This window comes from Otolemur garnettii, unplaced genomic scaffold (genome assembly GCF_000181295.1).
Source record: "Otolemur garnettii isolate 467f Iridium unplaced genomic scaffold, OtoGar3 scaffold00078, whole genome shotgun sequence".
NCBI classification, from domain to species: domain Eukaryota; kingdom Metazoa; phylum Chordata; class Mammalia; order Primates; family Galagidae; genus Otolemur; species Otolemur garnettii.
The window spans coordinates 8390230-8404601 of NW_003852473.1; the positions used below are offsets into that span (position 1 = coordinate 8390230).

The 14372-nt window shown below is 43.8% G+C and overlaps 1 protein-coding gene across 1 annotated transcript; it reads left to right on the top strand.

The window, feature by feature from the left end:
* The first annotated feature begins 329 nt into the window (after window positions 1-329).
* On the top strand, window positions 330-11551 carry TNFSF10 (TNF superfamily member 10). Its single transcript, XM_003794291.3, has 5 exons — window positions 330-551; window positions 3743-3865; window positions 4797-4839; window positions 8278-8382; window positions 10948-11551. Exons 1-5 carry the CDS (start codon window positions 420-422, stop codon window positions 11397-11399), a joined length of 855 nt encoding a protein of 284 aa, XP_003794339.1. The 5' UTR covers window positions 330-419; the 3' UTR covers window positions 11400-11551.
* Window positions 11552-14372: the final 2821 nt, after the last annotated feature.

Here is a 14372-nt window from a genome sequence, read left to right on the forward strand (position 1 = left end):
ACATGTCACAGATTCATCTAATTTTAAGGCAGAAGTAATTAGTTCTTTTCTCAGTTGTCTCATGAAGTTGTCTATATATATAATCAAATTTCTTTTAAAATTCTGCTATAAAAATGTAAATTTCAAGTAAAACCTAACATCTCCCCACTTGCACATGGCTTTCTTACTTGCATATTTATATATGGACACATGTGTGCATAGTCCTGCAGAGAGAGTGCTGGGGAGGGTGGAGCAGACAGAGTTAAGAGGTCAGGGCAGACGCAGCCCCAGGCTGGGGGTGGCCCCAGGCAGACTTCCTGGTATTTTTCAGGCACTGAATTGACAACAACTGTTCAGTTTCATTTTCATGTTGGTGGCAAAAACAAATAAGGGCTCCCATAACCAGCTGCCTGGACAGCCAGCTCACAGCCCTACTGACCATGGCCATGACCCAGGCCCTCGGGAGCCCCAGTGCCGGGCAGACTTGTGCTCTGATCCTGATCGTCACTGTGCTGCTGCAGGCCCTCTGTGTGGCTGTGACCTACATGTACTTCACTAACGAGCTAAAGCAGGTCAGTGCCGGAGGAGGTCTGAGGCTGTTAGCCTCTCCTTTGCTTCTCAGCTTGCTCGTCCTCCAAGACTTTGTTGTGGAGGAAAACGCTCCCTTTCTCTGGTGGTGGGCTCTGACTGCTAGTGTGCAATTGCTGGGGACTCTGTGACGATTGTGCAAACCCAGTGCTATTTCCAGCAGGTGCAGAAAACAAAACTCCAGAGGGCTTTTTTTGTTTGTTTTTAAAAGTATATGTATTTTATAATATTTATTTAATTGCAAGCATTCTTGAGTGCTTTCTGCTAAAAATTTTACAATTCTTGACTCATGAGTTCTTGGGAGCTTTTTTGTTTATTTTTAAAAGTGTATGTATTTTATAATATTATCAGTTGCAACCATTTGCGAGTGCTTTCTGCTAGATGTCTTACAATTCTTGACTCTTGAGCTCTTGGGGGTAAAGGCAGCTGCATCAGGGCAGGGGCTATGTCTGCCTTGCTAACTGCAGCACGTGACACCTCTGAGGTGCAGCACATGGCCCAGACCACTGATTCTTAATACTTACTTGCTAAAGCCTTGTTGATTGAAGCAGCACAAGCTTCATTCCCCTGTGGGCAGTGAGGGTGGAGTTCGTTGTGCGTCTGACATACTGGGAGGTGGAGACCCAGGCCCTAGTGTCTGTGAAGCAGAGACGGTCAGCACTGCCACAGTGAAGTCTCTGGGCCCCCAAAGGAGGACCTCAACTCCACCAAGGACTGGGTGGCCCTGACCTAGACAACTGCCATATTTGTGACACCACTAAGAGCAGTAACCATGGAAATCCACTTTTCAGAACCCAGGGCTTTGGGAGCTGAACCAAAAGTCCCCACATGAATCGATTCTTCTTTCCAGGTGCAAATGAAAATAGCACGTACAGCCCTCTACCCACAGCAGCAGGTGCTGGCTAGAGCGTAGCCCCAGCCTACCATGAGCTGCAGGAAACCTGTACTTTGAAGTGGAAAGGATGGGGAGGAAAGAGACACACCACACTAACCATCATTACTCACCCCTGGACTGACCACTGCCCTTTCCCCAACTTGCAAGGGCTCTGGTCACCAGCATTGGCCAACGTCTGTGGAAAAAACTGCCAAATACAATAAAATAAGAAATATGTGAGAGCGTGGAGAGTGGTTGGGGTTTCCTCTCTGGGTTTTTATTATTCAGAATCAATATTTCTACCTAAAAAGTCTGGAAGATGAAATATCAAAATGGCAGCTGAGGTCTAGATTGTGGGTGTCCTTTATCCTTTTTATTTTATATGTTTTTATCCTCTATATTTTATACATTTTCAACAGTGAATATCATAAAACCACCTATGCTAACCATATGTGACTTCCACACAGAGTTGAAGACCATGCCAAGGTCTTCTGAGAACCACATACAAAGTGTACACACAATCTGCTGCTGCCCTGCCGACAAGGGAGGCCATGCAGAGGTTGACCACAAGGCGAGGTTATGGGTGCTTCAGTCATCATTTTTGGTTTTGTTTTTTCCTTAGTTTCTGGAGTTTATTTACTTTTAGTAAAGTGTTCCTTACTTGCACATGTTTCAAGGGTTACCTGTGTACCCTGAGTGTTTAGAGGGCCATTGCTTTGGAGCAATTACAGAGCTGTGATTTTCAAAGCTCCCCCACCCTCTTCCTGCAAGTATTTCTGGAAAATCCCCAGCCAGCAGTATTTGGGCTGGCCACACTGCTCCGGTGCAGCCTCTGCCCTATCAACCCCCAATCTCCCCACCTGGCAGCTGTGAGTCTAGTTAGATTCTTTGCTCTCAGCCTGGCCTGCTGGGACCGCTTCTGGCTACTCCTTCCTTTCTGTGTCACGCACACCTTGTTGCCCAAACAAGTTTCAAGTTCCATTTAACCAAACCAAGGCCTGACTGGAGAAAACGTTTACTGGGCTTAGGCAGGGACAAAGAAACGCTGGCTCTTCCTGGAACCACCCTTAGGCCTGAGCCTCATTCCAGATCTTCCTGTCTCCGGCTCATCCTGCCCTGCAGTTTTCTGGCCACCCTCTCACATTTCTGACCCACATGTGACCAGATGTCTTCCTTGGAAAGGTTTTACAGCTCCCAAGCAACTGTAATACGAGCAGGCATCTGCTACAGAGCACAGGGGATGGGCAGGGGAAAGGGGTGCCTGGCTCCCCTGCCAGGGACTTCTGGACTCAGGTGGCCCCAGCTTCACCCCAACTACTCTGCTAGGAGAATGTTTTTCTCTTATGATTTAAAAGAGGAAGAAAGAAAATAAAGGAACATTTGCTTTAAAATAAATAAATGTTCTGTGTCAGAGTGTGCAGAAATTCATTAACTCAGGTTTGTCCTTTGCATGTTCAAGGACTTTGATCAAATGTCTAAGGGTTATGTTGCTGCACACAGTGCCGTGTGACTCTGGCTGGAATCTCTTAGAAAGCTATTTTGACTTAAAATGAGATTATTTTTCTATAGGAAGGAGTTGACCATAGCTAAACTTGATTCTTCTTTCAAGCGTTGTAGCATCCTAAATTCAAAGAACAGACAAAAATGGCAACTTCTTACTTATTTCCCCTAGAGAAGGGCAACTCAGATTTTTACAGTGAAATAACATCTCTCCAATCCCACTTGTTCTGACATACACACACACACACACACACACAAATGGAAAAGAAACAAACATGTGTGCTTTCTTTGATTAATAATTATCAGCCTGAAGAGTTCCAAGAGCGAGGGCTTGTTGACGAAGACTACTGACAATGATTTGACTGCTGTAAATATTCACTTTAAATCAGAATCAGGAGGCAGGCAAGAGACAGCATGTTTACTTTTATTTCAAGCATGAACTTATCTAAACCACCAAAATTTCCTTAACTTATCATCAGTTATTCTAACTTCCAGATTAAACAAAAGTTAAAGCAGCTGGGTGGCACCTGTGGCTCAGTGAGTAGGGCGCCAGTCCCATATACCAAGGGTGGAGGGTTAGAACCCAGCCCCAGCCAAACAGGCCCTGTGGCAGGCGCCTGTAGTCCCAGCTACTTGGGAGGTTGAGGCAAAAGAATCGCCTAAGCCCAAGAGCTGGAGGTTGCTGTGAGCTATGACGCCATGGCACTCTACCGAGGATGACAAAATGAGACTCTTCTCTAAAAAAAAAAAGACAAGTTAAAGCACCTGCATAACACTGCCTTCCATTCCGTCTCTACCCAGATGCAGGATAAGTACAAGGACAGCATCGCTTGTTTCCTGAAGGAAGATGACAGCTCCTGGGACCCTGGCGATGAAGAGAGTGTGAGCAGCCCCTGCTGGCGCATCAGGTGGCTCGTTAGAAAGGTAGGGGCCTCATCAGCAGGCACGGGGAAACTGAGGTCCAGAGTGCTTTCCCCTCAGGGTTAAAAACTGACTCCCTAACCACTAGTGTGACCTGGTTCCTCCAGAAAAACTGCTGCCGAGCACCAAAGAATGGAATTAAGAACATGACTAGAACACAGCCTCCCCCTATGCTGGGAATTCCTCTCCTATGTTTTCAAACAATGATGGTATAAATAGTGCCTCATTATTTACAGAATATTTGCGTACACAGCTGCATTCTCATCTGACCCGGCTGAGTGGTGGGTGTAGGAGCTGGCCTGGAGCTGAGTCCTTCCTGTTTGGTGGGAAGGGCTCTCGTCGCCCTCTGGTGCGGGTTTTCCCGTCGGGTAGTATGTAATGGGGGTGTTGCTAGGTGTTTGGCATAGACTCGGGAGCTTGGTAAACTACTTTATGTTGAAAATGGCCCGGCACATTCTTAGAAACTGGTCCTACCTGATGGGCTTTGTCTGTCTGCATAGTCATGACCGAGAGAAGGTGCGCCCTGGGCTCTGTCCCACGAACCTCACACACATCCCAGCGCAGAAAGTGCGGGATGACTCTGCCATAACCACTTGCCACGTGGAGGCCCAGGGACCACAGGCTGACCTAACACTGCAGGTGACACCCGCACTCCGTGCACCTGCAGGGCTGGCCATCTAGGGGCTCCCTCCAGGAGCAGACCGTGCCCACGCAGAGGACAGTCCGCGGTGGTCATGTAGGGCCAGGCTTCTCCGGATGTACCGCGCTCCTGCTCACCCCTCATAAACTCAGCGCTTGACCAACTGAAAGCTTCCCTCATTGATACTATATACAGAAATTTCCTGTTAGGAATCAGCAAAGGAAGCCATAGGCATTACCTAGTCAGTTTCCATTTTTAGGGAAATTAACAAGCTCTATTCAATACTATTTGCAGATGATTTTGAAAACCTATGAGGAAACCATCCCTACAGTTCAAGGTAGTGTTTTTGTTGTTGTTTCTATTTAAACCCATTCTCCTAGCTTATCCCCTCCCTGCATCCTGCTCTGACAAGCCGCTTGCTGCCTCTGTTTCCTTCTTTGCGCTGGCAGCTAGAAAGCTCCGAACCAAATCTGTGTCCCACCTATAATCAGAATTTCATTTCAACTTAATCTGGTTTTTCCCACATGAATTTTTCTTTCAATTCAATTTCCTCACTATTTTTTTTTTAACCTTCTGATGCCTTGTAAATAAAGCACAATTACCCATCTTTTTTGCTCCTGGTGACCACCGGGCTCCAGGTCTTGTGTTACAGAAATGCCCTTTGCTCCATCATCCCTTCCCTGATAGTCTTTCCATTCACCCACTGGCCTCAGCCTGTGTCTCTGGTCTCTGGACCCACATCCTCCAGGCGGTTGCCCAGGCCAGCTCCCACAGCCATCCTGCTGGCCTCCCTTGCCCTTCACGCCCACCTCATCATCGCCTCTTCTGGCAGCTTGAGAAAGAGCTTGCCTCTGCTGCTGCTGTTATCATACTCACCTTGTCCACTTCCTGTAGTTATGCTCCTATTTTTATCTGTGTACTGCCTGCTTCCCTGCTAGACTAAAGGTCTCCAAAGACAAGAATGTGTCTTTCTCTCACTCTCTGTACCTGGCACCTGACTGTGTCTCAAGCCCAGGTTCTATCCCTGGGACCCCTGGCCCTTACCCACACCACCCTCAGTCTGTGTGTGCATGTGTGTTGTCAAGGTAAAATTCACATAATATGCAACGAATAGATTTAAAGTGCACAGTTTGGTATAGTTAGTGCATTTACCATGTTGTGCCACTTCTCTCTCTACTCAGAAAATTCCTGATATGTATTTTTGGAAGTAATAAATGAATAAGTGAATGAAATGACTAAATTAAATTTGCTACTTCACATTTGGCTCAACACGTATCCCCATTTTCCTATGTTAACAGCTGTACAGGCCTGAATACTTATGCCAGAAACTTATAGCCCTGGAGCACAACAGCTTGGCAGAGAAGAAACTGTTTTTTGTGGTTATGGCACTGGCCACATACACTGAGGCTGGCAGGTTTGAACCCATCTGGGGCCTGCTAGACAACAATGATAACTACACACACAAAAAATAGCTGGGCGTTGTAGTGGGCACCTGTAGTCCCAGCTATTTGGGAGGCTGAGGCAAGAGGATCTCATAACCCCAAGAGTTTGCGCTTGCTATGATCTGTGACACCACGGCAGTCTACGAAGGACAACATAGTGAGACTGTGTCTCAAAAAAAAAAAACCAAACAAACTTTGTTATCACTTGGTAACCCCCATTTTCCTTTATTAAACATGTTTTATAAACATGAAAGACAGTATCAATACAGGGATCTAAGCATTCATCTCCCGGAAAGTGAAATTAACAGTCAAAATGTGGAGCTTGCCACCTGCTGGTAGGATGCATACCAGATGCATGGTCTACAGTAGATGCACGCATTGTTTTCAGTGGTAGAATAATATTTCTTTTTGTTTATCCCAGCAAGGTAGAGAAGTCGCGTACAACTCTGTATAGCAAGGTGTATTCATGATATTCAAATATATATATTTTCAAGTTTCCTTTCTGAGAGTTGTTTGCTATAGCCAGTAGGAAATTTCCTCTCTTTAAAATTTGCTTTTGAATTTAGGCTTTCCTGTTCATATTCTTGCAATGACCTCAAATTCACAATATTTATAATTGGATTCAGTTATTGAATATTTAAAAGCAGTCATGAATTATTTAACAGTGAAGGTTAAAGGTAAACAGATGGATCAACCTTGAAAGCTAGTAATTGACTATTTGTGTCCATGCTGCCTTGGTCTTTGGTGTCACATAAATGCCCCTTCATCCTGAATAAGTAACAACAAATACTAGGTGGAAGGAAGAGATCCTCATTTCCTGTTCATTCTTCTCCTGTGGACTTTTTTCACCTCTTTTCAGTGTCCTTTGCTACCAGCCTAGATTAAAGCCCCAGTTCTCAGTCTTGACTGTGATAGTCTGGTAATTGGCCTGCCAGCTTCCTGCCCTTCAGGCCATCCTGAAGCACAACAAGGCATCTCTCCTCTTTCCTAAACAAAACCTCTCAGTCTCTCCATAACCACAATGTGCAAATCTCTTAGCCTAACCTTCAAATCTTACAGTTTGGCTCCCCATTCAAGCCTGAAACTGAAACTGAACTCCTCCCAGGCTCGAGGGCAGGAGAGCTTTGAGCACTTCACCTTCAGGGAGCTGTTCCAGCTCTCTGGAAGCTCCTTTCTACATCCCTACAGGCGCCGACCTGCCCCACCTCACCTTGTTCAGATGTTTATCCTTGTGCCTCAAACAGTTTCTTGCATTTTCTTGTTTGTAATTCTTTCTCCTTATCTCTAAAAAATTTCCTGGCCCAAACGTGATGGCACTTTGGTTTGCTGGAGTAAGGGAATAAGCAAGCTTCAGCACCAGTTCTCCCACCAAGCCTCCCCTGACCTCAGCTCTCTGACAAATGGGACTCTTTCCTGGCTCTGAACACTTGTCACTGTTTCTGTTTTCACAAATAAATTTTCACTGTCTAATTCCTGTCTTCTGTAGAAGCCTGTAAGTTCCTTGTGGGCTCAGTCGGTGGAATCAGTGATTGCTGTTTGTTGCCTTGTAGAGGTAGTCCAGCGCCTGGTCCCTGGAAACACTTATCTGATGAAAGAATGTAACTCTCTTTGGAATTTTAAGCTGCTTTTAAAAGAGAACAGTTTGTTAAATATGAATTTTTTTCAGGCTTGCCACAAAATACTTCAAACTGTGGGCAATAAACATCATGTCCTTTTATTATGATCCAGTAAATCAGCGATTTACAGGCTTGTGCACTGGGTGTCATGGCTTCTATGTCCATTCCTTGACTTTTTAGTGTGGGAGGGAGGGGGTTGCAGTATCTATGGACAATTGTTGTTATTGCTGCTCCCCAAGAATCAGCAGCAACCAGCAGAGAGGAAAAGGTAACTGAGATGACGGAGCTGGTACTACTAAATTGCTTCTAAACATAACTCAAAGTGGACATTTACCAGTTTGTGGTTATTTGCTCATGTCAAATCACTCATAAAGAGGATTACAAGTCTGAAGTTATTTATTTTTTTATTTTATTTTGGGCAACAGGGGCCAGAATCTTCACTTTGTCCTATTTGATTTGGGCCTTCTCTTTGAGATGCTGTTAGATTATAATCCATGTTACTGCTTATTCTCCCCCATCTAAAGCACTTTTCAAATTAAACATAAACTGAAGTAGGCTGATTATCATACTAACACATAGGCTATTTTCTATTAAAACCTGTAGAATCAACTTTGGAAGCCCAGAGTGTCTATAGTGCCTTACTGACAGCAGCTGCAGACAGCAGTGTCCTTGAGAACTAGCCTTGACAAATGCTGATGATTGTCCTTTCTCTTTTAGAAAGACAACGAAATATTCCTTCCCGAGTAGGGGAAAGACATTTTCAGAGAGTTGCAGCTCACATAACTGGGAATAGACGAAGAAGCAACACATTGCCTATCCTAGGTAAGTGACTTAAAGGAAAACAGTGGAACAATTGTTTCAAATAATTTATTATTTTTACATTTACCTGAATGTTTATATGGCTATCTACAAAATACTCAGTGATAATCAGGTCTCAGATTGGTTATTTTTTTTTTTTTGTTATTGTTTTGTTTTGAGATAGACTCTTGCTCTGTAGCCCTGGGTATAGTTTGGTGGCATCATCACAGCTCACAGTAACCTCACACTCCTGGGCTCAAGCGATTCTCCTGCCTCAGTCTCCCTGAGTAGCTGAGACTATGGGGGTGCACCATCACACCCAGCTAATTTTTCTATTTTTAGTAGAGACAGGGTCTCACTCTTGCTCAGATTGGTCTTCAAGTCCTGATCTCCAACAGTTCACCCACCTTGGCTTCCCAGAGTGCTGGGATTACAATGAGCTTCTGCACCTGACTAAGGCCTCAGATTGATTTCAGAAGCAAGATTACAGATGAATACTTCAATTACTGCCATGGTATAACTGGCCTCAAAACAATTACAAAGTGAGATAACTTTGTCTTTGAGGTCCTCAGCCTTCAAGTTTTGCTTTTTTCTTCTTCTTTAAAGGAATTTCCCTCTCTCTCTCTCTTCTATCATCTCACACTTTCCTTCTTTGCACTTCCATCAAATCTTTGTTCTTTTCAAAGGTTCTAAATCATTTACTTTCACTGTGAGTTACTGGGCACTCCTAATGCTGTTTATTAGATCTGACAGTTAAATTCATGAACTCATCCTAGAAAAAGTGCTATATAGGTTCAGCACCCATAGCTCAGTGGCTGGGGTGCCAGCCACATACATGGGGCTGGCAGGTTCAAACCCAGCCCGGGACTGCTAAAAAAACTACAATGACAACTATAACAACCAAAAATAGCCAGGCATTGTGGTGGGCACCTGTAGTCCCAGTGACGTAGGAGGCTGAGGCAAGAAAATCACTTAAGCCCAAGAGTTTGAGGCTGCTGTAAGCTGTGATGCCATGGCACTCTACTGAGAGCAACATGGTGAGACTCTGTCTCAAAAAAAAAAAAGAAAGAAAGAAAGAAAGAAAGAAAGAAAGAAAGAAAGAAAGAAAGAAAAGAAAAAGTGCTACATATATGTACCTCATTGCTCAATATCACTATGGTCACCTCCTAAGTACTCCCTTGGGAAGCTATACACCAATGTCAGTACCTACTCCACCATTCAAAGCAATTTTGGAATTCTCCTTTAGGAATGACCATCAGAGTTGTCATTGTACAACACACAAAAACCACACAACAATAATGAACACTACACAGCAAGACCCCACCTCATGTCAACACAAATACAGCTGTAAGACCCTGATATTCCAGTACAGCACACAAAACCACACAGCAATAATGAACACTATGCAGCTAGACCACCTCATGTCAACATGAATACAGCTGTAAGACCCTGATATACCAAGGTTAAGAAACCTTACTGAGTTGTTTGTACAGTGCTGCCAACATAAGCATACAGTGGCAAGTTTGCAAACTTTACTGTCCCACCTGGTGCAACAGCCACTCTGATGGCCATTCCATACAAAGAGTTCTACAATTGCTTTAAAGGGTGGACTAGGCACTGGTGTCAGTGCACAGCTTCTGAAGGGGAGGACTATAATGGTGACCATAGGGATATTTAGCAATGAGGTAATATACAGCACCTTTTCTAGGATGTATTCATGAACTTAATTTTCAGCAAATTATATATGCTTCAGCAAATTGATTAACCCAATCAAGTTTAAATTTCTTAATACATAAAGTAGAGATAATTCTTAACTCATAAACAGTAAAGACTAAGAGTAATACTTGTAAAATGTCTGGGTTTTTGTAAGTACTCAATAAAGTCATCTTTATTGTGATGAGTTTTATCTCAGTTAAAAAATTTCAGATGTCAATAAATTAAGAAATTTTAGGGGGGAGCTTGTTTGTTTTGTTTTCTGGGCAATTGCCTCCCTGGTATTCCTGAGCTGATGGTTTATAAATGATTGACATGTTCTGTCTACAAGTGAGATAATTATTGTAATGTTACTGTTTGCTATTTGTCAACAAATATGATAGTTTGTATGATAGCTCTTGAGAAGCTAACATTTGCACCAATCATGGAGATGGACCCAAAGTTAAAGGAAAATCATATTTTGATTGGGGTCTTTTTCATTCAAAATCTTTAGTGGCTAAAGATTCAAGGATCTAAGGATCTTTAAATCTGGGCTCCTTTGCCAAATCTTGTGGTCTCTTATTTTGGACTAGAGACACTTTCTGCTTAGTTGCTGTCTTTGACATGGAGATCTGTGAAAACTAAGGAGGGACCCAAAGAGTCCCAGAGAGGTGGAAAGAAGTCCCTAATGCTAGGCTTCCAGAAACAGGAGCAGATACATTTCTCCACTTTCCTTCTCAAGGCTATCCCTTGAGTTCCCAGTGCAGAATGGGAGAAAGGGGTTCAGGACAGAAGTTCCATGAAGGAATAAAGATTGCGAGGCAGAACTGCTAGGAAATTACTTGATTAGCTACAAACTCCCTTCTATGTTAATCTTTTTCTCTAATCTTCATCCAGGCTCCAAAAATGAAAAGGTTTTGGGCCAGAAAATAAACTCCTGGGAGTCATCGAGGAAAGGATTTTCATTCTTGAACAGTGTGCTCTTGAGGAATGGAGAGCTGGTCATCCAAGAAACAGGGTTTTACTACATCTATTCCCAAACATACTTTCGATTTCAGGAACCTGAGGAAGTTATAGGAACAGTTTCAAAAGAAGAGAACAGAAGGAAAAACAAACAAATGGTACAATATATTTACAAATACACAAGTTATCCTGACCCTATACTGTTGATGAAAAGCGCTAGAAATAGCTGCTGGTCTAAAGATTCAGAGTATGGACTCTATTCCATCTACCAAGGGGGAATATTTGAGCTTAAGCAAAATGACAGAATTTTTGTTTCTGTAACTAATGAGCAGTTGGTAGACATGGACCAAGAAGCCAGTTTTTTTGGGGCCTTTTTAGTTGGCTAAGTGTTCTGCACCATGAAGATGTCACAACAGATCTGACCCCAGAAATGCAACCTATATGGAACAGCCTTGACCAGAAAAACTCCCCAACGCACACCTTTTTAAAATCTCTGAAAATGATCCTCTTATTCCAAAGAAATGGAATCTTCAAATAATCTTTCAAGGCTCTACTTCATATCAATTTATTAGCAGAGATCTCAAAGGTTCTCAGCTTCTAAACATTTATGCAATGATTAATATCTTGTCTTCATCATCTACTCCTTGCAAAGATTCTAGAAAAAAGAGAAACAGTTCTTAAGTAATCTGTCAGGGGTAACTTCTGGGTCACTCTGTGAGGCAGCATTCTCAAGAAGAAAAAGGGGCATCACTAAAGGATCATGGTCTTGGGGGGCAGCTCTCTATCAAGATAAATACAATGTATAAGTGAGTCTGCTTTGTGCAACACTTGCAGGATAATCTCATATACCCAGATATGCTGGATATGGTGGGAAATTCCACTCAAAGTGCTATCATTTTTTTTTGAAGAATTATCTTTTATTTTTTAAACCATCAATTTTCTTCTACTTCTTTCACATTTCCAAGAAAATTCCTATCCCAGTGTCATAGCATCTTGTTCCAAATGACAAAACAGGATGGAAAGTTTCCCAGTATGTAGAACAAAACAGCAAACTCTTACTCATGAAATGGATAAGCAAAAATACATGGCAATCAATAATACTCATACACGTAGGTACGTAATTGAAAAAAAAAATCTTCTATTAAAATGAACAATGTTCAGAAATTACCAAGAGGAAACAAAGATAAATTTCCAAGTCATCCTTATAGAACAAAAACACAAAAATTATGCACTGTTTGTTACCCCAATGCATCCTACTCCTAAATTACTTAGAATGCAGACTTCTCTCTTCAAACAAAGAGAAAAGAACACAAATCATTTCACAGCAGGCAATATAAGCTACTTGATGTGCCTAGAGAACATGCATTAGCCCTGGCTCTAGCTTAGCATCCCCCAAATGGCTCTGGCGGCAATTCCACTTCAGGCTTCCACATTTGAGACTCTCAAAACCTCTACATACAGTTCTGGGAAGGATCTGGGATTGCACTTATAGACGTGGCCACACACTGCAGGACTTTCATCTTGCTGGTTTCAGTGTGGGTCCTTGGACCCCACAGGGACTTACAGCACATAGGATCACTGTGAGCACCTGCTGGTACTCCAGGTGTTTCTCCTGCTCTCAGTTGGGGGTGATGAGCTTCTGGGTCTTCCCACAGATGAAGTGCTCCTTCCCAGGATACACCTCCACAACACCCAGCGCTTCCCAGATGACCTCCCCTGCAGAGTGGGTGCCTTGATGAAGAGCACACCTAGCGTGATTGTCAGGAGGTGGACCTTGGGCAGGCTGTGCTCTTCATTCAGCTCCTCCTGGTATCTGAGGCCCACGGAAGTGACAAGGGAGTAGCAGTGATTAATGGGATCCACTTTTTTCACATCAACGCCAAAGAATACCTGCAAGCAATCGAAGGCTTCCCTGAAGATCCCAGGGAAATGAGCTTTGTAATCTTGGATTTCTTCCTTGGAGATTGGCTCCTGATTTGATAATTGAAGAGCAGGAGACAAAGCAGATCAGACCTCTCCACCCCTAGGACACCTGTAGCAAGGACTTGGGGCCTGCCAGCTCCTGCGAGGTGCTTGCCCCTCTGCTCTCTGGCTCCTGGAGCCCTAACTCCTAACTGGAGTGGTGCCCTGGAGTGGAGGCTGGGGGAGGGGGGAGGAGGAGGCTCTTTGAGGCCTCTGGAGGAGGAGTCAGTGCTACAGCAGCTGGTATCTCCCCCAGAGCCCCAGGACCCTGTACACCTGTCAGGCTCTGCACCTCTCTTTAGGCCCAAAGGCCCTGATTCTTCTGATGGTAGGTGGCCAGCCATGGGGCTCCGGTCTGGAATGCAAAGCAGGACTTTGGGCAGGATCTGGGTGATGGGGACACACAGGCCTTCCCTCCTAACAGAACCAGGACCTCTCCCCTCCTCTTTGCTGATCCAAAGTCCAGAACTCAGAACCAGTGCTATCTTTTTTTTTTTTTTTAAAAAAGGCTGGCCAAAAGCACTGAAGATATTTTTGATAAAAGACTCTATAATGAATGGTCAGCTGATCATAAATCAGGGAATTTGGTCTCATGTGAATAGAAGGGGTGGGACAGTAGAAACCACTAACACAGGCAAATCCGCAAAAAGAGCCAGATAACCCCTCCCCTACCCTGTGCTGTCAAATGTCACCTTGTATACTATATTGGTCATCTGGTCTACTGCACAGGTCATCTGGTACACCGTACAGAGTCAACTGGTATACTGTACAGAGTCATGTGGTATACTGTACAGGGTCATGTGGTATACTGTACAGGGTCATGTGGTATACTGCACAGGGTCATCTGGTACACTGTACAGGGTCATCTGGTGTACTGTACAGAGTCAACTGGTATACTGTACAGAGTCATGTGGTATACTGTACAGGGTCATGTGGTATACTGCACAGGGTCATCTGGTGTACTGTACAGAGTCAACTGATATACTGTACAGGGTCATGTGGTATACTGCACAGGGTCATCTGATGTACTGTACAGGGTCATGTGGTATACTGCACAGGATCATCTGGTATACTGTACAGAGTCAACTGGTATACTGCACAGGTCATCTGGCATACTGCACAGGTCATCTGGTATACTGTACAGGGTCATCTAGTACACTGCACAGGTTATCTGGTACACTGTACAGGGTCATCTGGTATATTGTACAGGGTCATCTGATATACTGTAAGAGTCAACTGGTATACTGTATAGGTCAACTGGTATACTATACAGGGTCATCTAGTACACTGTACAGAGTCATTTGGTATACTGTACAGGGTCATCTGGTATACTGCACAGGTCATCTGGTATATTGTACAGGGTCATCTGATATACTGTACAGGTCATCTGATATACT